At 41.0% G+C, this 23711-nt stretch overlaps 1 protein-coding gene across 1 annotated transcript in view; it reads right to left on the reverse strand.

Annotated features, from left to right (window-relative positions):
- Window positions 1-307: 307 nt before the first annotated feature.
- The window catches only part of LOC117254538 (uncharacterized), a 29596-nt gene continuing 6192 nt past the window's right edge, over window positions 308-23711 (reverse strand). The window contains exons 4-20 of the mRNA XM_033622880.2: window positions 21779-22021; window positions 20723-21064; window positions 20317-20574; window positions 20128-20227; window positions 19961-19993; window positions 18863-18924; window positions 15089-15109; window positions 14918-14986; window positions 11283-11579; window positions 10964-11197; window positions 9217-9321; window positions 8199-8369; window positions 7520-7861; window positions 5091-5348; window positions 4885-4978; window positions 4418-4472; window positions 308-2306 (exon numbers count right to left, since the gene is read on the reverse strand). Of these exons, the coding sequence (XP_033478771.2) occupies window positions 2220-2306; window positions 4418-4472; window positions 4885-4978; window positions 5091-5348; window positions 7520-7861; window positions 8199-8369; window positions 9217-9321; window positions 10964-11197; window positions 11283-11579; window positions 14918-14986; window positions 15089-15109; window positions 18863-18924; window positions 19961-19993; window positions 20128-20227; window positions 20317-20574; window positions 20723-21064; window positions 21779-22021 (2771 nt within the window). The 3' untranslated portion in view covers window positions 308-2219. The remainder of the gene's footprint in view (window positions 2307-4417; window positions 4473-4884; window positions 4979-5090; window positions 5349-7519; window positions 7862-8198; window positions 8370-9216; window positions 9322-10963; window positions 11198-11282; window positions 11580-14917; window positions 14987-15088; window positions 15110-18862; window positions 18925-19960; window positions 19994-20127; window positions 20228-20316; window positions 20575-20722; window positions 21065-21778; window positions 22022-23711) is intronic.

Genomic DNA, 23711 nt, shown 5'->3' on the forward strand with positions numbered 1-23711 from the left:
CACAGAGTCAAACATTTTCCAGCCATGTGAAGCTGAGTTTTATCTGTGGTTTGTTTGAGGGTCAGAGAAAAAAAGAGGACAAAGCTGTGAATGTAACCTTACTGATCGTTCAATGCACGTATGTTCATTAAGCCGCTGTTTGCTCATATTAATGTATCGCAGCATTATCCCAGTGATTTATTAAATGGAGCAATCAACGATGAAATAACAGGAATATTTGTGAAAATTTTAAATTTTTTTAATCCAAATTAGAAATTCTTTATAGTCAGACATTTCCAACAGAAAACAATCTAATTCTTCAGGAAGCAAAACGACGTTAATCACACAAAAAGACTAATTAAATAAGCAGTCACAAGAAATAACCATGGTCAAGAACATACATTCAAAATAAATACAAGTTTAGAAAAACATGAGACATACAATGACAATAAAAGTTCAAAATGTGAAATTTAAACAAACTATAAGGAAAGACAACCATTTAACTCTTTAATAGAAATTGTTTAGACGCATTTTAAACAAGACAGGTTAGCTGATTATTTATCAATGAGAAAGTGCCAGAGAAGCAAGTCAAGCACAAACAGAAATGGAAAAGATGATAATGCCATTTTTTAAAACTGTTCCAGACCCCTCTATATATTTGGACTATATCATCTGAATGCATTTTACAGGAAAGTACCTCTTAATTAATCTCTAGTACATCTCCACAGGCCCAACTGCCAAATACAGACAAATTTAACTTCCTTGCAACTGTTTGCAGTTGCTCCATATTCACTTACATATCACATATCAGCAACATAAGCTAAATACACCAGCCTTATCACCCTCACTGTGGTTAGAATCCATGGTGCTTTACAGAGACACAAATAAACATGATGATGTGGGACAAAGTTATGCTGCTGTTTTTTCTTCACGTTGTCACCCATCTACCTGTCATGTGCTGTCACATAACAAAAGAAAAAGTCAAAACATCTGTATCCAGTTTTATGCTTTTCCCCTGAACGTTACAATGTAAAACACGTGTTCATTTGAGCTCGACTTGAGCAGAGCTCAAACACACACGTGTGCCCAGGGATGCTACTCTGCAGCGCATGAGACAGTTTGTACTGACATATTTTAAACTGTAATGTTTTACCAAAAATGCATTGAAAGTACTCCGCCTACGACTGGATAAATGAGACTTGGATTATACTGCACAAGTTGTGTAATAGTGCTGTAGTTTTGCTGTTGTTAAATTCAATCCCCGTTCACAACAATTCATGGAGAATGTTCTCTGTTTTGGGATTTTTCGTTCACCGTGGGGGCAAACGAGAAAATCCAAGTTTTCTTCACAACTTCATTGTAACACTGTGAAAAACTGATATACAAATGCTCATTTTACAGGTGAAGTATTCCTTTAAAATAAACAAATCTGGTCATCTCTAAGGGTTAACCCTCAAAGATGATTTTCACATTTAAAGCTTATTTCAACAGAGTGGACTCCTCTCCTAAGTCCCCATTATAACCACTAGAGGGAGCCAGTGATCACAGACTGAATGGGGCTCAATCCTACTAGAACTACACAGTTTCATACCAGAATAAGAGAAAAATATAATACAGTGCAATACAGTTAACTGATCTAGATCCACTTCTGTTTTTTGGCTCTCACATAGCTATATTGTGACTTTTACTTCAACGATTGCAAGATCACATTCAGATTTATCAAGGACAGAGTCGGTGTATGCTCACATTGTGTGTTTGAATTTAGGTCTGTTGGTAACTTTCAGCTCAGTTACAGTAATTTGTAATTGAAGGTCTTCATGTACTGGCTTTAGAAAAATTGTTTTTGGTCACACTGGTGACATGGCTCTAGGGATGACAGTGTCCGGTCCATGGTGAAATATCTTAAAAACCTCTGGATGGATTACCATAAAATTTATAGTGCAAACATTCATAGTTCTCAAAAACTGTATCCAGTGATTATTATGATCTATTACCAATACAGGAAAATGTTTTTGCAACTATCAAAAGGAAAATGATAAATACATACAGTCCCTCCTCACAAGATGAACTGTAAAAACTAAAGTGATTTATCGGAAAACTTGGCTAAAATCAGCTTTTTGTGATCTCGATATTTCGCTGTACCACATAGGTATATACTGCATCAGCTCTGAGCTTAAAATGTGACTCTGGAACAAAAGCATGCAAAGACACCTTGAACCACCCAGGCAGATGCTACACAGTCACTTCCTGCTGCTCAGTTGGTCTCTTCTTGCTGCAGTCCCAGGATTTATGGCCATGAGTGAGATGTTGATACACTGCAAGTCCATCTGCAGGACAAAGAGGACAGCAGAAGATGACAGAAGAACACACACACACACACACACACACACACACACACACACACAGAACCGTGCACTGCTATACTTTTGAGGACAGTCGTAAAAATGTATTCCCCAGCTCCTCACCACAAACTTAAAGCAAAACTTTGCCGATTTCCAAGAGACACAGAGCTGGTTGAAAATTGGCTCAGTTTCCCTCACCTTAAAGCTTAACTCCAACCCTTAGCCTTACCCTAAACAGTGAGTCCCGGTGCAATATAAATATTCTTTTGGCGAGATATCTCTCTCCTACGAAACTCAATTCTAACCTGATCCTTAAAACCAAGTCTGAACTATAGACTGTATGTAAGAAGTGGATGTAGCCACTGTGACATGATGGCACCCATGTGTACTACCATTTTTAAGGCTTGAGTTTGGCACTTTAGTTGTTGCCATCTTGACGTTGCGGAGCTGGAAGGGTGGAGCTGTGGAGCAGTGAAAGGTCTGCCGGAGCAGCGACTTGTCAATTACAAGATAGCCATGCCCTGAAGCCTCCAATGCTTTATTATCTATTTTACTCTAACTGGGACCATCATTTACCAAATGAGCATCATGCTGTATTGAAGGAGGCTTTATTTGGCTCACAGGATGTAGACTGTGGGTATCAAGCCAGTCATTTTGTTGTCTATCTCAGGCAGTAAGCATTTTCAAAATCCCTGTCGCTAGTGAAACTAGACTGCCATAGACAGACCCATCTCTACATTTTGCTTTACTGCTGTTCGTAAAACAACAACAGCGCTCGCAAGCTACATGTTAAAATGTCTTTTAATGTTTTATGTGTCACATTCTTTTGTGAAGAGTTATTCATTTTAATGCCGGCCCTCGCCACTCCACCAAAACAAGCTCCGCCCAACACTATTTTGCAAGGGCACTGTTGCTGCATTCTGGGCTTTGCCCCGCCCATGACGATTGTGACTGGTTTAAAGAAATACAAACAACTGAGAGAGTTTTTTTTTTTTTTTTTTATCCTTCGTGGTTCAGCCAGACCTTTCTCCAGTACTGGCACAGGTAGGCCTAGCTACTATTTTCACATATACTTTGGGTCCATCCCAATACTCACACTTCCCCTCAAAATTGACCCTAGCCCTTGTTTTTGCGCGTTCCCATGAAGGGCTAGGGTGTCCCAAACTTTAGGGAAGTGCTTTTCAGCCCTTAAAATCCCCACTTAATTTGAAGGGCCGTGCGATGCACACTTACGAACCCATCTCAACTGAGGGGAAGATTGAATTTCCCAGGATGCATTGCGAAACTATCCAGCCAGGGGAGTTTTCCAGGAAGATGGCAGCCTCCATGAGAAAGCCATCGCACAATTTAAGTACTATTTTTGCAAATAAGCATGCAAAAATTCCGAAATATGTCAAAATGTGTTATGTTATGTAAGCCTACGTTGACGATACACGCGACGTAGGTGAACACGTCTGTTACGCTAATTTGCATGAAGTGGCGTCTCAATTCGTAGGTGAAATTCCCTACCCCTCAACACTACCCCTTTGTCGCTGAGGGGAATCTATTTGGCGAGTGCACTTCAAACCGGGGTCATCCCTATGTTTCCCGGGTTCTGTGTTCTCCGCTTACCACCCAAAAAGGTTCTATGTTTCCCGCTTACTAAAAAAAAAGGTTCTATGCTCCCCGCTTATCCAAAAAACCCGGGGAACATAGAACCTTTTTTGCAGGGTTAAGTGTGGAACATAGAACCCGGGAAACATAGATACACTCCCCTTTAAACCAAGGGGTAAGGTTAAGGGAAGAGAATTGGGATTGGCCCTTAATTGTACATCTCTTTGCACCCAGTGGAGTCGCCTCCTGTTGGTCATTAGAAAGAATGTAGGTTTAGGCACTCCAGCGTTAGCCTCACTTTTCAGATTGGAGGACACGTCTACTTCTTTAATACAGTCTATGGTCTGAACAATTACACGTGCCTTTGGAGATCTAATTGAAGGCAAGAACCAGCCAAAACGTCCTCACTGTCCAAAAATGTGCTCACTCTTGAGGTCTAAAACTCAAATTTGGATATTACAAAGATAGCTGTTAAAGCATTCACACACATACGCACGACTCACCTGTCCAGTCTGTAATGTGTCAGGTTCAGCAAAGGAGGCCAGAATTTTCTTCTTCCTGGATGTTATTGATCAGATTATGCAAATGACTAATGTTAGAAACAAAGCCACAATGACTCAGTGAGAAAGCACCAAATACAGGAAGTAAAAGTACAGAAATTAAAATAGCTAATTCTAGTTGATGTCATTTACCTCATCCACAGGTAGAAGAGAAATGCCAGTAACACAACATTCAGTCTTACTATGTTAATTATTGCCACTGATTTAAAAAGAAGACACAGGACGGCCCCTATCATTCATGTCCCTATAGTGTAAGTCCCCAAACAGAGGGAAACACAAACTTTTACCTCTCAGATTTTGTCTCACCTGTCACCATGTTATTGGTCAGACAATTCAAATAACTACTGTTAAAAACAAAGTCACCAAGAAGATGTTGTTTATTAAAGGTAAAGCTAAAAACAGTCTTTTACCTCACCCACAGGTGGAGGAGAAGCAGAGGAATTGGGATCAGTAACGCAACTGTCAGTCTTACTGTATTAATTATTGCCATTGACTTCCCTCGAGCTGCAGAGAGACAGAGATAGAGACAGAGATGAGACAGTTCTCACAGGTTGGAGTAAAAACAAAGCTCCTAATGTCTACAAACTTTTCACTTACAATGTAAAGGCATGCCCACCTTGAACAGTGAGAGTCTCTTCAGGGGATGTGATGTCTCTCTGGGTTTTGATACCACAGGAGTAGTTTCCTGCATGCTGACTGCTGGCAGGGTCTAGCACCAGGAGTTTGGTTTGGGTCTCTGTCAGGGTCAGAGGTCGACTGTTGAGGAACCAAATGTAGTTTGTGTTGTCAGTGAGAGGACAGCTGGTACTGCAGGTCAGTGTGACTCTCTGGTCCTCTGTCACCACTGCAGAAGGAGTAAACTTCACTTTCAGGTCTGAAAGATGAAGAAGACACATGTTGGAAACTTTTGTGTGCATATCGGATAAATTCATAAAAAGGGGGACATACTGGCAAAACTGGAACATAATTTATGAAGTATATTGTCTTAAGAATTGGTGTGTTTTCGTAGTCGTCCACATAGTCCACATAGAGAGCAAGTCTTCGTTCATGAAGTCCGCAATGTTGCGCCGCCATGTTTCTACAGTAGCCCAGGTTGGACAAACGAAAAACTGGCTTCATATAAGGCCAATCACGATTTTTACAAGCCCATTTGCAACAAGCAGCCCCTCTGTGACGACATTTTTTAACAGGAAACTGCTTTAAATCATTGGGTCTGTTTGTTTTAGAGAGGACGAGACCTCTGTGGATAATTTGGCTCCCGCTGAAAACCTTCTGAATCTCTGGATTTTAAGATATCACAGGAAAAAGGTGAGCACACAATAGCATGTGGTGGACAAGCCGCCCATCTCTGACATGCTAAACAGTGTCGGAGAAACACTGATTTGTTACATGAAACTGCTTTATTCAGTGTTCTTACCAGGTCTGTTTGTCTTGAAAAAGAAGAGACCTCTGGTGGTAATTTGGTTCCTGGTAAAAACCTCCTGAACAATGAACACTGAAGGAACTCTAAGCAGGAGTAGTTTTAGCTGGTTGCAATCTGCAATAGATGACACACATTACACACTTAACCATTAAAGGAACAAAAAAACGGCCTTGCATTGTTTAGGAGGTTTTTGTCGGGAGCTGAATTATCAGAAGAGGTCTCCTGCTGGACACCTGGGGTTGCTAAAACAATTTGTAGGATCCATACAAAAACTGCATGTACAGAGAAAAACAAAAAATGGCGTGCACCAAAAAAATATTCAAGAATTTCTAATATCAGGCCTCCACCTCACCATCTGCATCACCAATTTCCCATCTCCAAAATGCTGGTAAGCATGGATCAAAGTTTCTCCCATCAGGCCTGTTTTTATAGATCACAACGTTTGCATGGGAAGTAGCGTACGCCTCTTTCGGGCCTCGTTTTGTGTGTACGCAATGTTTATAAATGAGACCCCTGGTGATATAATCTGCTAAAAATACTAAATAAAGCAGTTAACGTTTAAAAAACAGTGGTCTGACAGAGGGGCTGCTAACTATGGTGGCTGACACAAAAACCATTATGGCCCGTTCTAGAGCCAGTGCTTGGTTTGTCCATTTTGGGCTACTGTAGAAACATGGTGGTGCAACCAGGCAACTCAATTCTTATTCTCAGGTTATTATACACTAAAGAAAACATACTTATCTTGCTATATAATGACAAAAACTCTGTGTGTGTGTGTGTGTGTGTGTGTGTGTGTTCCACGTTTTTCTCCTCACTGACTTGGTCAATCCATGTGAAATTTGGCACAGTGGTAGAGGGTCATGGGAGGATGCGAATGAAGCAATATTAAATCAATTGGCCAAAGGGGGGCGCTATAGCAACCGATTGAAATTGCAAACTTTTTATGGGCATATCTCATGCCCTGTATGTCATAGAGACATGAAACTTTGCACAGAGATGCCTCTCCTCATGAGGAACACATTTGCCTCAAGAACCCATAACTTCCGGTTCTGTAGATTTTCCGCAATTTTGAATGTTTTGAAAAACACTTAAAACGATCTCTTCCTAGGAAGTTTGAGCGATCTGCATGAAACTGGGTGAACATAATCTAGGGACCAATATCTAAAGTTCCCTCTTGGCAAAAGTTGGAAAACTTATTAAAACTGAGCTTCTATAAGGCAATGAATATTGCGGAGGGCGTGGCTCATCACATAAAGGTGTATAACATCTCAAGGGTTTCACCCATCACCACGCAACTTTGTAGGCATATAACCACACATAATCTGAGGTGACCCCTCCATTATTGACCCCATCAAACAAAATGGGGGCACTAGAGAGCTAATTTCTTATCTAGACCTAACCACCATATCGATTTTTACTAAACTTGGTAGATATGTAGAACAGGACGCCTCAAGGTGACTGGAGAAATTTGACACACACACACCATGTGAAACTGTACGTGGGCAACTGTGCACTCAGTGGGTATGGACCAGTTATATTATTTTCCATGTCTGCCAATATATCCCCTTAAATCCCACATCGGACCTTTAAGTATGAATGCAGTATTGTATGCATTAAGTTACCTGTGACAATCAGTGTAACTACAGAGAGACCTGTCTGTTTCCATCCTCCTTCATTTGTTATGAGTCTGAATATGTATTCTGCTGAGTCATTTCTCTTCAGGTTTTTAATTCTCAGGATGTGGTGGTTCTTTTTGTTCTCATGATACTCCACACGACCTGCAGCCTCAGTCAGCCTCTCTGCAGCTTTCTTGCCCATTCTCTTTATTTTATACCACAATTTAGCCTTGGGCTGCTGGTTGTCAGGATACGAGTATTCACTTGTAATGTTCACTGAAGAACCTTCCAGAGCACAAATCCTCCTGCTGTCATAATTCACACTCCAGCAGTTCTTATCCTTAACACCTGAAAAAAAGTACAATTTTACTGTAGCTGAAGATATTGACTTTATTATGCATGAATGTTTCAGATGTACCAGCTTCAAACTGTAAATTCAAGTTGAGTCTTCTGTCAGTGTGAGCCAAGCAATCCTCAAATTCATGACTTGAGCCTGACACAAGTAAAGCCATGTGACATGCGCACCAAACCTCTGCAGACTTGGATGCATATGCTTTCTTTATATATAGTGTTTGAGAGTGATACCCACTGTTACAGTAGCAGTGAAAACTGTAGGTCACACACAGACAGACAGCGAGGCCCAATGTGAGGACTGGTTACAGACCATGAGTTGGTTCGTACTCACAGACTTCAGCAGAGCGCAGGTCCTCGTGGCCCTTTACAGCACAGGAGAAGCTTTCAACAGCATGTCTGTTCTTGTACCATTTATAGGCAGTATGACGGGCAGTCACAGGGCAGCTGGTGTGACAGGTCAGTGTGACATGGCTCCCTGCAGGTGTCCTCTGAACATGGACTTCTGTTTGAAAATGATATATGCACTGACTTGTGTAGAACTTGTGCTAGATGATAACTCAACATTTATCGACTTAAAGTAGGATTGTACCATGATGAAATGATCACATCAAGTTTTTATCCAACAAATTCCTGTTTTCCAAAAGAATAACTTTAAGCAACCTGTAGTTTAAATACAAGCTAAACTGGTGACTGAACATTTGATCTGACACATATAGATAACGGTAGATCATTGCTTTAAAAATCAGTGTGAAATGTGTAATAGAACCTAAAAAATAGCTAAAAATAAAATGATTAACAGATATAAAACCATGTTGTGAACACCAGTGTGTAAATATTCATTTTTGTTTGAAACAAAAATGAAAGGAACAAGCAAAACAAAATATATGTATACTGTATAAAATATACATATATTTTGTTTTGCGTGTTCCTGTCATTTTCATTGTATACATCTAAAGGGAACCGTACAAAACAAGTCATGTAAAAAGGGCGGTGTAATAAGCTCAGGCTTCAGCCCACACCTTTTCAGTCAGCATGAACTTGCTTTGATATGTCACTGCTTCAAAAGTAATGGCTCACTATTACTATACTTAATTTGTTATTTTTTCTTATCTATATTTGAGTTGTATAACTTGGAAAATGACCAAAATAAACTAGAAATTAAACTAAAAATGTATGTGACTTTGTTCACATTTGCCATATTAAAAAATATTTATATCCATATTGTGATTGATTTTAATCACATCACTCTATTCAGAATGATATACTTTTTAAAAACGAGCCCATCACAGTTACTCTCCAGTACATTATGCTTCATTCAATAAATATTTTCTGTTGCGGGGAAACTTCACCTCTGGGATATGTGATGGAGCAGGGCTCATCCGCTGGTGAGTGTTTGTAAGAACACATTCTTCCTTTAGCATAAGTCACATTAAAGCAGGTTGATGTGACAGAATCTGTGGAGAAAAACAGCATTCGGTATTTTCAGTGGTGAAACTGGTCACAGTATTTCTAAAACGTTGTAAGGCTTCAGTGAGAGTAACTTCACATGCTTAAAATCTTTTGTTTGCTGACCCCTGGTGGTATAACCTGCTGTAGAGATGAAGGCAAAATGTGTAGGGTTATAGTTAGATTACTGAATGGGCCTACTAGGCACAGGCCCAGGGGCCCAAAGTGTCAGAGGGGCCCCTAACACTCACTTGAAAATGTCATTCACCTTAACACATCCTGACCAGGAAGAGACACAAAAGAAGAGACACAAAAAACCCCACAAAGGAACTGACTCAAAATGATTAAAAAAAAGACATAAAATTTCCCCCGAATAACACAAATCAACCACAAGGAGACCAGAATGACCCCAAAGAAACACAAAACCACAAAAATGGGCAAAACTACTACAAAGAGAGACAACATCACAACGAAATGTAAAGGAACTGCAAAGATACATGAAAAGACCAAAAATACCACAAAGACACACAAAGCAACCATAAGGGGACACAAAATCATTGCAAAGTGACTCAAAATGACAAAAAAAGACATAAAATTTCCCCCAAATACCACAAATCAACCAAGAGGAGACAAAGAGACACAAAACCACCACAAAGAGATGTAAAGGAACTGCAAAGAGACGTAAAATATCTACAAAAATGGTTACAGCTACCACAGTGACACAAAAACACCACAAAGAGATATGAAAGAACTGCAAAGAGACATAAAATATTAACAGAAAATGACTGAAACTATCACAAAGACGAACAACACCACAAAGAGATGCAAAGGAACTGCAAAGAGACATAAAATATCTAAAAAAAAATGGGCAAAACTACCACAAAGCCATTGCAAGGTGACTCAAAATGATTAAAAAAGACATAAAATTTCCCCCAAATAACACAAATCAGCCACAAGGAGACCAGAATGACCCAAAAGAAACACAAAACCACAAAAATGGGCAAAACTACTACAAAGAGAGACAACATCACCACCTCAAAGAGATGTAAAGGAGCTGCAAAGATACATGAAATATCTACAAGAATGGGCAAAACTAGCACAAAGAGACACAAAACAACTGTAAGGAGACACAAAATCATTGCAAAGTGACTCAAAATGACCAAAAAAAGACATAAAATTTCCTCAAAAAGACACAAATCAACCACGAGGAGACAAGAACGACCACAAAGAAACACAAAACCACAGATTCATAACGACCATAAAGAGATGCAAAGGAACTGCAAAGAGACACAAAATATCTACAAAATGGGCAAAGCTACTGCAAAGAGACACAAAACCACCACAAAGAGAAACAAAAATACCACAAAGAGATGTAAAGGAACTGCAAAGAAACATAAGATATGTCCAAAAATGGACACTTGATGGCCAGTATGAACAGGAGGAATGATGACAGAGACCGATAACTTGTGCTGCCTACACATGGCATGTGAGCGTCGTATTAACATAAACTTGAAAGAAAAATAACACTGTGTCCTTTAAGATTTATCTGAAAGTTGTAACTTAAATAAGGTGACAGTTTTTCATAAGCTTCTATAATCAGACAGCAGATTTTGTAACATGATAAGCTAAATGCTAATCATTGTCACTCACCCACTGAGACTTCAGGAGCTCTGAGACGCTCGTAGCCTTTGATAGCACAGGAGTATGTGACTGCTTCCTCACTGCTGACCAGCTGGTGGTACCAGGGAGACCAGTCCTGATAGAGGAACTCTCTGTTCTTGTACCAGATGTAGACTGCAGGGTTTTCAGTCAGAGGACAGCTGGTGCTACATATCAGTGTTACTGTCTGTCCCTCTGTGGTGGGAATCACCTTCACCTGCAGGTCTGATATGATGATGTATAAAATAAGAACTCATGCACTGATTATTGTTAAAGTAGTAAATGAATACACTATTGCCAACCACTGTACCTGCAACACGGAGCTGAACAGGACTTTGCTTGCAGTTTTCTGGTTTGCTGGTAGTTTCTTTGCAGCAGTAAACCTTTGCATCACTCTTTGTCAGATTTTTGATTTTTAGAGTAAAGTTACTCCCTGCAGACATGTTGTACGTTACACCATCTGCAGAGAGCTCATTCTGAACATACTTGGAGCCATCCCAGTGTACAGTGGACCATGTCATGTTTGAAGTGGGGTGTTCACCTGAGCAGGGCAGATCCACTGATGAACCTTTTAAGGCACAGATGCTGTTTGCCTGTCCATGAATACCTTTAACACAAGATTTCATCAGCAAACATCTGGACAGATTGATACTTCTGAAATCATACATGTTGATACCAATCGTTTTTTGTAGTAATAATATATAGCAAACAATTTGTGTGACTACTCTGAGAGCTGATATATGAGTTTTCTGTGCTGCTTTTTTATAAATCTTATAGATCATTAATATTTTATTTGACACACATTATTACTACACAGTTTTAAAAAAGATCAGATCTCAGATCAGAGATGTCCTGACTTTAGTTTCTAGATTTGGCCGAGCACAAAAAGGCTGGATCCTACATATCATTGATTGTTATCACTTTAAAGGGAAAGTTTGATATTTTTCAACCTGGATCCTATTTCTCATGTTTTTGTGTCCAAGAAAATAATTTTTGAAACTGGTCCAGTATTGATTGAGACAGTTGCAGCCAGCAGCCACAGAACAGGCTGCAATGTAATCACTTAGGGCACGTTTGCACCGTCAATTTACGTCCACTAGAAGTTGCTTGTTTTTGCCACGGACAGGCTCATTGTTATTCTAAGTGTCTGAATAGTTATGGAAAGGATTCCTGCAGAGATAGATGTTTTTGTTAACGTGTCAGGTTGTTTTTGTTTACCTCAAAATTGCTATCACCAATCTCACCAGACTCCACTGACATAAAGAGTAATTTAAGTGTGTATAGAGCCAGCATATTCTCACGTCTAACTGGGTGAATTCAGGGTTTATTTCAACCAAACCAGAGTTGGTGACTGTTGGAACAGTGAAAAGATAAACTCTGCTTTTTGTTAGTTTTATTTTGTTTCTGTCAACTTTGACTGAGGCGTGTTTCACGATAATAAAATTACTGGTAATTTAGATGCAGTCTGGTGGGTTTGGTGATGGTGATTTTGGTTAAACAAAAAGGATCTTACTCTTTAAAGGAAATGACCACTTTAGAATGAAAATACAGACAGTACTTACTCACCCTCATGCCGACAAGAAGTCCAGTGTAGTTTTTTAATCCACAAAACTCGTTTGGGGTAACGGAGGATAACAGCTAGCCGGATTTTTCCATACACTTGAAGTGCATGGAACCCACGTCCAAAATCATTTTGAAAATGTAATAAAACTCCACTAATGCATTTCAAAAACGTTAGAACGGCTCGTCCGTCGTAATCCAAGTGCCCTGAAGCCGCGGCATGCAACATTGACTTGAAAAGACATCATTTACTCCACTTTTATAGCATAATTTCTCACCGTGGTCAGTTAGCCTGCAGGCGTGCTGTGTTTACATAGAAACTCGTGCGAGACTCAAGAACGTTCAGAGACGTTCTTGAGTCTCGAGTCTCGCAAGTTGCAGGCTAACTGACCACAGTGAGAAATTATGCCATAAAAGTGGAGTAAATTATGTCATTTCAAGTCAATGGTGCATGCCGCGGCTTCAGCGCACTTGGATTATGACGGACGAGCCATTCTGATGTTTTTGAAATGCATTAGTGGAGTTTTATTACATTTTCAAAATGTGGGTTCCATGCACTTCAAGTGTAGCTGTTATTCCAGCTAGCTGTTATCCTCCGATACCCCGAACGAATGTTGTGGATTAAAAAACTACACTGGACTTCTTGTCGGCATGAGGGTGAGTAAGTACTGTCTGTATTTTCATTCTAAAGTGGTCATTTCCATAAACAAAAAGGACCGTCTCTGTAGGGATCTTTTCCATAACTTTTAAGACACCTAAAATAATAATATGAACCTTTCAGTGGCAGAAACAAACACTTTCAGTGGATGTAAATTGATAATGTGACCATTCCCGCGGGTGATTCTAAGGGCTATATTATAGGCAGCTGGACTTGCTTGAGTTTCTGCCCCATGTGGGTAAGGTTTTAAGCCTGCAACTCCCCACCAGTCAGGTAGAACTGAAGAAGCTTCTTGAATGAGAGGTGAAACATCTTCAGCACTACCATGCCCCGCGTGGTTACAATGCAGTCTGTTTTGCTGCTGCCAGCTATAGTGGTCTCACTCAATACAAAACCAATTTTAAAAACTGTTGTTTCTTTTGGTCCAAGGGTTGGCAACCTTTCGTATCAAAAGAGCCATTTTTGGCCAAAAAACAAAAACAAAAAATCTGTCTCCATCCCCTCTAAATGAGCATTTGTTAATATGTTTTATAGCTCTACATTCTATCATGATTTGGTACTTTGAATATGCACAAGGTCGATAAAAGCACGCACAAGTAAGCTCTCTATTTTTCTCCGAGACTTTTCATTTTTTGGATTTGGTATCCATAGCAAGCCTATCTGGGTTGTGATGTCCACATGAAGCTTCATGAACCACCAGCTGCATTTGCTGAACCCACTAGATGGCGCTCTTGGTGTAACAAAGAAGGCTCAAGGGATGGCAGTGCAATTTGGTTTCAACCCTTTGTTAAACATAGAGTGCCAGAGTGGACCCAAACAATAAAGAAAATGGTTCATGAAGTGTTATTTGGCCATTTCTAGTTGAAACCAAACTGCATTGCCATCCCTTGAGCCTTTTTCATTATACCAAGCGCGCCACCTAGTGGGTTCAGCAAATACAACTGGTGGTTCATGAAGCTTCATTTGGACATCACTATATCTGGGGAAACTTGAGACTAGACAACACGATTGAGATTCATCAAAATTCAAAGGAAGGAGGCGCCAGGTCGTAGACATGTGATGCACATTGTAGTTAACAAAATATTAAATTCATTTTTGTGTTCAGTATATAGGCTACAATTGTTTTTACAAATGGAGAATGTGAGAGTCACTTTAGGGCTACAACAATAATAAAAATCTTAAAATAACCTTTAATCATTTCCATTTAATTTTTTTCAGAGCCACAGTGAACCACTGGGGAGGGGCTAAAGAGCCGCATGTGGCTCCAGAGCTGCTGATTACTTCCTCTGCATTGGTCACTTGACACAAAATCATGAGACAAATGGGTGCAGGTTAAGAAACACTGAACATACCCTTAAATCATCACTTAATTTTTCAGCTAGTGCAATCATTTGATCAAAATTTCCACTAGTCCTGTACTCTGATTATGACTACTTGCTAAACAAATGCAATTGTTGGTGAACATTACACCCTTTTAGCATTAGCATAACATTGTCATAGTGAGCATGTTGGTATGCTGATGTTTGTGCATAAATAGGACCTTACAGAATCACAGGGAACATTATACAAACGTTTTCACAGGCTGAGCAGTACTCCTTGTGATGAGTCAACCTCATGGATAAAATTGGTGGAGTGCCCTTTAAGAATCATATGTTAAACCCACTGCACATAGAGCATCATGCTAGAAGTTTAGCATGGCATAAAGATGAATAAACACACATTCATACTTGAGATAGACAGGATGAAACATGTCAGCACACACCCAGCTTCGGCCCAAAGCATGGCTGCTGTCGTCTCTGTAAACTCGGAATCAGAAAAAAAAATTAATAACAGTATTTATAGATGTCTTTGCAACGATGCATTGATGCAAATCAAATTCATATATAAATATTACTCACCAGTCTTTTGCTGCGTAAAGGCTGAAGAGGACAGAATGTACGGTTGGTCAGTGTGCAGAAGGTGATCACACACAGCATGTAGCTCCGACATCCTATCTTCACTTCCTTCCTCTGTAAGTGGTTAAACTCTTGATTCTATCTGCAGGCAGCTCATATATTTATCACTTCACACGTTATCATTAATGATGATTTCTGATGTTCCGACTTTCTATGTAACGCAGCACTATTAAATAACAACACTGAAGAGAGCGTTAACTGTGGTCAGTTTGAACAAACATAAACTTACTGACTTTATAAACTATATTATGACTTTTTGAAACAGAAAATTTCCATCCGGAGCCATCTGTTTGTTCTCCTGTTAGTGCTTGATGTGAATTCAACACAACTGAGTCTTGTTATTATATGTGTTGGAGAAAATAACCACAAAGAGCAACATTTTTTGGATACATTTTCAATTTTGTAAGCATTATAAGCAAGTCAAAGCAAAATCAGTCACAACAAATAATGATGTTTATTAGTGTCCCCATTAGCTAATGCCCTAGCATCAACTCATCTCCCTGGGATCCAACACATAAATTATACCATTTAATAAACAATTATGTACATTACCGTAAAATTCAATTAATAGCCCGGGCTATTATTTGCTTAAATCACTGAAATCAACAGGCCTATATTTGGGACAGGCCTTTAATTCCTTTTACACAAAACTGTTGCTCAGCAAAGATGGGAAATGCAATCAAATTGTTTATTCAAACTAGTATGAATATCACTTGTATAAAAATTAGGCTGCAGATAATATATCAGTTATGAATCGTTCATTTGATCTAGCTCTGACAGACAGTGCATTAAAGGGGAACTAATGTTTTTTTCAACCTGGGCCCTATTTTCCGATCTACTTTTGTCTAAATGAGTGATAGGATGTTCAATATTTGACATTTCTCCAGTATGAAGCTAGCTAGTACGAAGCTAGCAGCCCACAACCCGTGAGTGCGCGCTATTTTAAATAATAGGGCACTCAGACAGCGTCAAACAACGTCAAAATACGTCCACTAAAAGTGCATTTTTTTCACACAGATAGGCTTGGATTGTTAGTATAATTATCCGACAACATAACGGAAAGGAGAAATGAACGTCTGTGTTTACCTTGAGCTGGCAAATGGCTCCTCCAGATCCAGTTGGTCAAAATAGGGTAAAAATTCTGACATGTTTGTTGTGGCAAGTCAAAACACTCACTCAGAGAGTGAAAGTCTGGCTCTGAAATTTGAGTTGCTGCAGGAAGTTACTGCTGGAGTGACCTTACAAACGTGAGGAGTTACTCTGTTTGGAGTAGTCATGGCTGAATTTTTACCCGATTTTGACCAACTGGATCTGGATGAGCCATTTGAATTTGATGACCGGACACGGATGCAGAGCTCATGAAACTGAAGAGCTGACGAGGTGAGAGAGGGAGTAGCAACAGGCAGAGGAACATGTCCGAATCCAGCTCAAGGTAAACACAGATGTTCATTTCTCCTTTCCGTTATGTTGTCGGATAATTACACTAACAATCCGAGCCTATCTGTGTGGGAAAAAAAAGCACTTTTAGTGGACGTATTTTGACATTGTTTGACGCTGTCTGAGTGCCCTATTATTTAATATAGCGTGTGCTCACAGGCTGCAGGCAGGTCAGCCCTAGCTTCGTACTGGAGAAATGTCAAATATTGAACATCCTATCACTCATTTAGACAAAAGAGGAAGATAGAGAGAGAAAATAGGGCCCAGGTTGAAAAAAAACATTAGTTCCCCTTTAAAGAGAGAGAGAAAGTTACAACACTTGACGATTACAGCACCCAGCTTGTCGACACAACACCACTTTATCCTGTTAAAACGTTACTCACAACTTGAATTAATTTTTATGAAAAACCCTTTTGATTCTTATGATCTGAGGACCCTTATGGACTAAAGGAATATATATAACTTACATGGTAACTGAGGAATGGACACATAATTTGAGGTAGCCAACAACCCGCCATTATACATCCGAAGAACTTCTATTAAACTGAAAGTTGTCAGAGCAGCTCTGAGCAAGGAAGGGACAGAAACGATTACCTTAGTGTGGAGGTGTGGTCGACCCCACTGATAGGTGTATGATGCATTGTTTTGACAGATGTGATACATATGTCACATACACGCCCCTTTGTGAGCCTGCCTTTTGTGATCACTCTGCTGATGGAAGGTTGAGACAGACTCAAGTCATCACTGCTGCACTGCTGCATTTTTCCAGTTCTCCAAATATCTTAGTGTTGTGATTATTTTATTTCTGGCATTTTATCGTTAGGTGGGAGATTTGTGTGTATCCCCAATGAGATCAACCACACATATTATTCCCACATGATATAATCTGTTGCATTTACTCAATATCATCCAGCGTTTAAAGAATACTCCTCCTACCTCTCTGTGTTTCCACCATTTTCTCCTCTCCTTAAGAAACTCTTAAAGCTACTCTTACCTTTCTTGCATTTCACACAACACTTCCACAACTCCACCTCCCTCCAAAGTCCCATCCCTCTCCTCCTGCAACTCCACCTCCCTCCAAAGTCCGATCCCTCTCTGCCTGCAACTCCACCTCCCTCCAAAGGCCTACTCCCTCCTTCTCCATTACGTCCTCATTACGTCTATGATAGACATAGGTTTTGGCAAGGTCACGTTAGATACACGGAAGAGGAGAGCGAGTGTAATGTTACAACCAAGACAGTCAAACGCAACCCCGGAGTTTTAAAACTCAACCGGAGTCAGTGATGACTGAAGAGTTTTAGAATAAGGTTACAGTGCTAACGTTAGATAGTAGCGTTAACGTTACTAGTAAGTGGAAACGCACAAGGAAGATAACGTTAATGTTTCAGAGGCTACGCTACAGTAGGCTAACATTAGCCATTAGCAACTGGATGCTGATGTTATGCGAGTGGTTATGTCAGTCGGAGGCCTCCACGTGGGGAAGACCAACAGCGTAAAATTTCCAGAAAGGTAAGTGTTGCTTTAAGCCTCTGCTCCTAACAGCTTTTCATCTTAGAAGCTCTTTAAAGGTCTAAGACACTTTGTGAATAACTTTTATCTTTACAAGGATCTAGTCTTAACTTTAAGGTGCAGACACACCAAACCGACATCAAAGAACTAGCTGCGATGAAAGCCAACTGTTGCGTCGTTGCCTCACGTTGCCCTGTGTCAGTTGCATTTGAACACACTACACGGACTACATTCCATGGCCAAGTGGCACGTACAGAACATACGTGCGCCTGCGTGAGAGAGAGCGGAGTGAGAGCGTGGTAGTACATCCTGTCAGCTGAGGGGTTTCCTATCTGTGCAGCCGAGCACCGCAGCACTTCCACGGACTATTACATCCAGAAGGTCCTGGTGTTTCCTCCGCAGGCTCCACTTCACTCAGCTGCCCGATAAACCCACTGCTTCTTCCCACTTTAACCTGAATAACAAACCAGGGCTCGGTGCTCCGGTTGGATCCAAACGGAGAGCCAGGGCTAGCTGGGAGGCTAGCGGAGGCTAACTGGCTGTGCTTCCCTCTGGTCATATTGCAGCTAACGCTCCGCTAGCCGCTCCCAGGTAGCTCCAGTTTGTTATTCAGGTTAAAGTGGGAAGAAGTGGTGGATCTCTCGGGCAGCTGAGTGAAGTGGAGCCTGAGGAGGAAGCACTGGTTAGCCCCAGTTTCACTACAGGCAGATTCACTCGCTACAGGGGCGAGGAAATAAAACCTGAACAGCCAATCAGAGTGATCTCTCTCACCGCCGAGCTCCGCCGGCAATTCAACATGCTCAATCGGCCGAAAAGTCACCGACGCCGAAGTGCTGACGGTGTGGGACACATCGCAAAAACTTGGGTGACAGATGCTCACCGATGGCCTGACTTTGGTCGACGGCTGACAGTCGGCTTGGTGTGTCAGGGCCTTAAGGGAAAATTCTAAGAAAATGTCACAATTCTAAGAATTTTTTTTAGAATTTCATCACCAGAAGCAGCTTTGCGAATATGGCCCCTGGCATCTAATTGGTCTCATGCATTTATTTGTCAAAATGTGTAGCCACACCAGGATAGTAAAAGGGACTGGATGTTTTATTGGAACAAGGCTTTTAATGAAAGTGTTACAGTATATACATTAAAATATCACATGACATACAAAAAGAGGAAAAAAATGATTACATATTAGATGTTTGACAAGAATATGAATTAAAATCTGGTGTACATTCGGAAAAACATAAGAGATTATACAACTTAAGAGAAGCTATTAAATGGATTTCATAATGAACTGATACAGCAAATATAAACAGACAGTAGAAAAAGTTACTGAATCATCATATGCCAGAGTTCTATATTCACCTATTTTTTAACACCCAATTATGTAATTTCCTGCTACATCTGTGGAGCCTAACAAAGGACTGATAAATACCTATCTTCCCCAACTGTATGTGGCCATCTGTTGCAGCTGCAAAATACATCTTCACTACATAAACATCCCAGCTAATATTAAAGCAGCTGTTAAAATGACAATGACACAACAAACCTTAAATCAAGCTGCATTCATTTGTTTTGCCACTCTGGGAAAGAACAACTGCACAACAAGCTGACAAAGCCAAAGCCCTGACTTACATTCACATCCATCAGACACACATTAACATTATAATTCATGTAAAGCCATCATTCACTCCCAATCTGATTTAAGAGGTGTCTTTGCACTGTTCAGATCATCTCAGCCCAGCTTGTACCTAAATGATAAAGACAGGCAGCTGCTGCACACTGTGTGGAGCATCCTGTGTGGATGCTTAGCCACACAGTACACAGTGTCTTCTTGGAGTGTGCTGGGTCCCTCTGTGCTGCAGGACTCATGACCATGACTGAGATATTCTCACACTGCGAGCGCGTCTGCAAGGCCATTAAAACGGGGAGGATGACGCGGAGGGAAACAGACTCTTTTAGCCTCACCATGTTATTGATCAGACAATTCAAATTACTGTACTGTACTGTAAAAACAAAGTCACTAAGGAGATGTCTCTTACCTCATCCACAGGTGGAAGAGAAGAAGAGGAATCGGGATCAGCAACGCAACCGTCAGTCTGACTGCATTAATTATTGCCATTGGAACATCCATCTTTGGGCCTAGAAAGATGGATGATACATTTCTTCCTGATTGGAATACTAACAAAGCTCCTAATAACTTTTCAGTTAAAATGTAAAGGCATACCTACCTTGAACAGTGAGAGTCTCTGCAGGGGATGTGATGTCTCTCTGGGTTTTGACAGCACAGGAGTAGTTTCCTGCATGCTGACTGCTGACTGGGTCTAGCACCAGGTGTTTGGTTTGGGTCTCTGTCAGGGTCAGAGGTCGACAGTTGAGGAACCAAATGTAGTTTGTGTTGTCAGTGAGAGGACAGCTGGTACTGCAGGTCAGTGTGACTCTCTGGCCTTCTGTCACCACTGCAGAAGGAGTAAACGTCACTTTCAGACCTGGAAGATGGTTAGAGATGGTTAGTTATCTTTTAAACTTGACTGTGCCTATTGGGTAACCTAATACAGCCATGTATGTACAATGTGGTGTATTAATTTCTACATCATGTCTGAACCAGCTTTCTGTCCTGTTGCTCTCTTGAATTACCTGTGACAACCAATGTGACTCCAGAGAAATCAGACAGTTTCCATTCTTCACCTTTACGCTGGAGTGAGAATATGTATTCTGCCGAGTCATTCTTCCTCAGATTTGTAATTCTCAGGATGTGGCTTTTGTTCATTTTGTCATGATACCTCAGACGATCTGAACTGGTTGTGAGATGTTCAACATTCTCTCCACCACTTCTCTTTACTTTATACCATAATTTAAACTCTGGTAGCCAGTTGTCTTGATGCGAGTATTCAGTTGCAATGTTCACTGAAGAACCTTCCAGAGCGCAGATTCTCCTGCTGACATAATTCACATCCCAGCAGGACTTTTCCTCAGCACCTGAAATATAGATGAAAGATCAAATTCATCACATTAAATAAGTGTTTAAACCTGCAATCACTCATTTCTTCCATTGAAAAACACAATAGTTAAAGCTTAAAAACCCAAAGGCTGCCTGATTAGAAAGTGGTATTGATGTTTTTGTGGTTGCCCTGGTGATGTTCAGTGGCACCACCAAGGGGTGGCCATGCCCAGTGGTTAGCAGTGTTGCCTCATTGCAAGAGGGTTCCTGGTTCGAACCCAGGGTGGGGGGCTCAAACCCCAGGTTGGGGGAGCCCTTCTGTGTGGAGTTTGCATGTTCTCCTCGTGTCAGCGTGGGTTTTCTCCAGGTACTCCAGCTTCCTCCCACAGTCCAAAGACATGCAGGGTAATTGGTGACTCTAAATTGTCCCTGTGAATGTGAGTGTGAATGGTTGTCTGTCTCTATGTGTCAGCCCTGTGATAGTCTGGCAATCTGTCCAGGGTGTACCCCCACCTCTTGCCCAATGTCAACTGGGATAGGCTTCATGATAGAATTCTTGAAATTCAGTTATGGCTTTTGGTTTTGGTGTGCCACCCTAAGATTTTCAGTGGCCACCATCTGGCCACCCATCTGAAAAATGTCTGGGGTCACCACTGGTGATGTTCAAACATTATTTAAATGATGCTTATTATTGTTGCCTTTCAAGCACTGACACAAATGTTGTAACAGACCAAAAACTGCTTCATACTCACAGACTTGAGCACTGTGCAAATCCTCGTGGCCTTTTACAGCACAGGAGAAACTGTCACCTCCTCTGGGAACTGTAAAGTGTTGACCCTCAAAGTTCCTGTAGAGAAGTTTAGTCCTCTGTCTTCTAAAACTAGATCGTTGCCAGTACCACCTATATGCGGTCTGAGGGTCAGTCAGAGGACAGCTGGGGGTACAGGTCAGTCTGACAAAGTCCTCATCTAAAGGAGTCCTTTGAACATGTACTTCTGTGAAGAGATGACAAATACACTGTAGTTACTGTCCAATGTTACATTAGGAAAATTAATTAATCAAATACACAACTTATTTGATCGTTGCAACTTTAAGAAATAATGACTTATTTTTTCAAAGCCCACTTCAGACCAAAAATTCGCAACGAGATGAAACTGTTTCAGAACGTTTCAGAGAAAAGTTGCAGCAGTGTGAACTGGCCTGTATGAGCTTGACTCAAGCTGGCTGATAGCATCAGCTGCAACTCTGGTCAAATTGCCAGCGGCTGGTTTTTAAAACATGTCACCTGTTTCTACAGTCAGTCGGCTTGAAGTGAAATCTGCTGGTCAAATCAAAATGACTACAGATGATGTGTTCACTTGCTGCAGCAGGTGCTCCGTGTTGGGTTGTGTGTTCTCACATGTTCTTATTCTGTACTTTTATTGTGAAGCCGTGCACTCGGTGGAGGTCACATGAGCCTCTTGCGCCAATGAAAGTGATTAGTGCGTTTTTGTTGTTGTTGTGTGTGGTGTCATATTGCCATGTGTGAGTTCCAGCAGTGGCCATGTGAAAAAGGATGTGAATAAAGAAACGAAAGAAGAAATGATGTTGGTTTTTCCCGTCCTAAAATGGACGGAACAGCAGAAAGCTTATGGGCCCAGGTGCAGTACAGGAGGATGGCAGCAGAGACTAGTTTTCGACGGAGACGAAGACAAATACGAACTTTGGGAGGTAAAGTTCCTCGGCCACATGAGAATATTAGGCCTGAAAGACACGATCCTCGCCACTGATAACGTCGGCGCAGAGATTAAAGGCATACTGTACCCAAAAATGAAAATTCAGCCATTATCTACTCACCCTCATGCCGAGGGAGGCTCAGGTGAAGTTTTAGAGTCCTCACATCCCTTGCAGAGATCCAAGGGGGGAGTGGGTAGCAACACAACTCCACCTAATGGCTGACGGCTTCCCTGATTTAAACGTCCTAAAACACATAATTGAAACCACAAAATATCTCCATACTGCTCATCCGTAGTGATCCAAGTGTCCTGAAGCCCCAACGTAAAAAGTTGTTTGGAAAAACGTCATTTGAACTCTGTTTTTAGCCTCATTGTAGCCTGTAGCTCTAACCTGCCTCTCTGTGCACCGCGCTCAACTTTTTACGTTGGGGCTTCAGGACACTTGGATCACTACGGATGAGCAGTATGGAGATATTTTGTGGTTTCAATTATGTGTTTTTGGATGTTTTAATCTGGGGCGTTGTCAGCCTGCATTAGGTGGAGTTGCACTGCTACCCCCTCTGTGAGGACTCTAAAACCTCACCTGAGCCTCCCTCGGCATGAGGGTGAGTAGATAATGGCTGAATTTTAATTTTTGGGTGCACTATCCCTTTAATGCAGAATGCTACGCAGAGCTAATACAGTTCCTCGACGACCGAAGCCTGTCGTTGGTGATGAGAGACGCCTCAGACAAGGGCAGAAAAGCACTACAAATATTACCGAACCACTACGCCAGTCAGGGTAAGCCCAGGATTATTACCCTGAACACAGAACTGACTTCGCTAAGAAAGGAGCCAGAAGAAACTGTGACAGACTACATCATCCGGACTGAAAAGGTAGTAACATCACTGCGAAATGCAAAAGAAAGAATTAGTGACCGACTTATAATCGCAATGATTTTGAAAGGACTTTCAGAGCCATATAAGCCATT

The sequence above is a fragment of the Epinephelus lanceolatus genome, chromosome 3 (genome assembly GCF_041903045.1).
Source record: "Epinephelus lanceolatus isolate andai-2023 chromosome 3, ASM4190304v1, whole genome shotgun sequence".
Taxonomy (NCBI): domain Eukaryota; kingdom Metazoa; phylum Chordata; class Actinopteri; order Perciformes; family Serranidae; genus Epinephelus; species Epinephelus lanceolatus.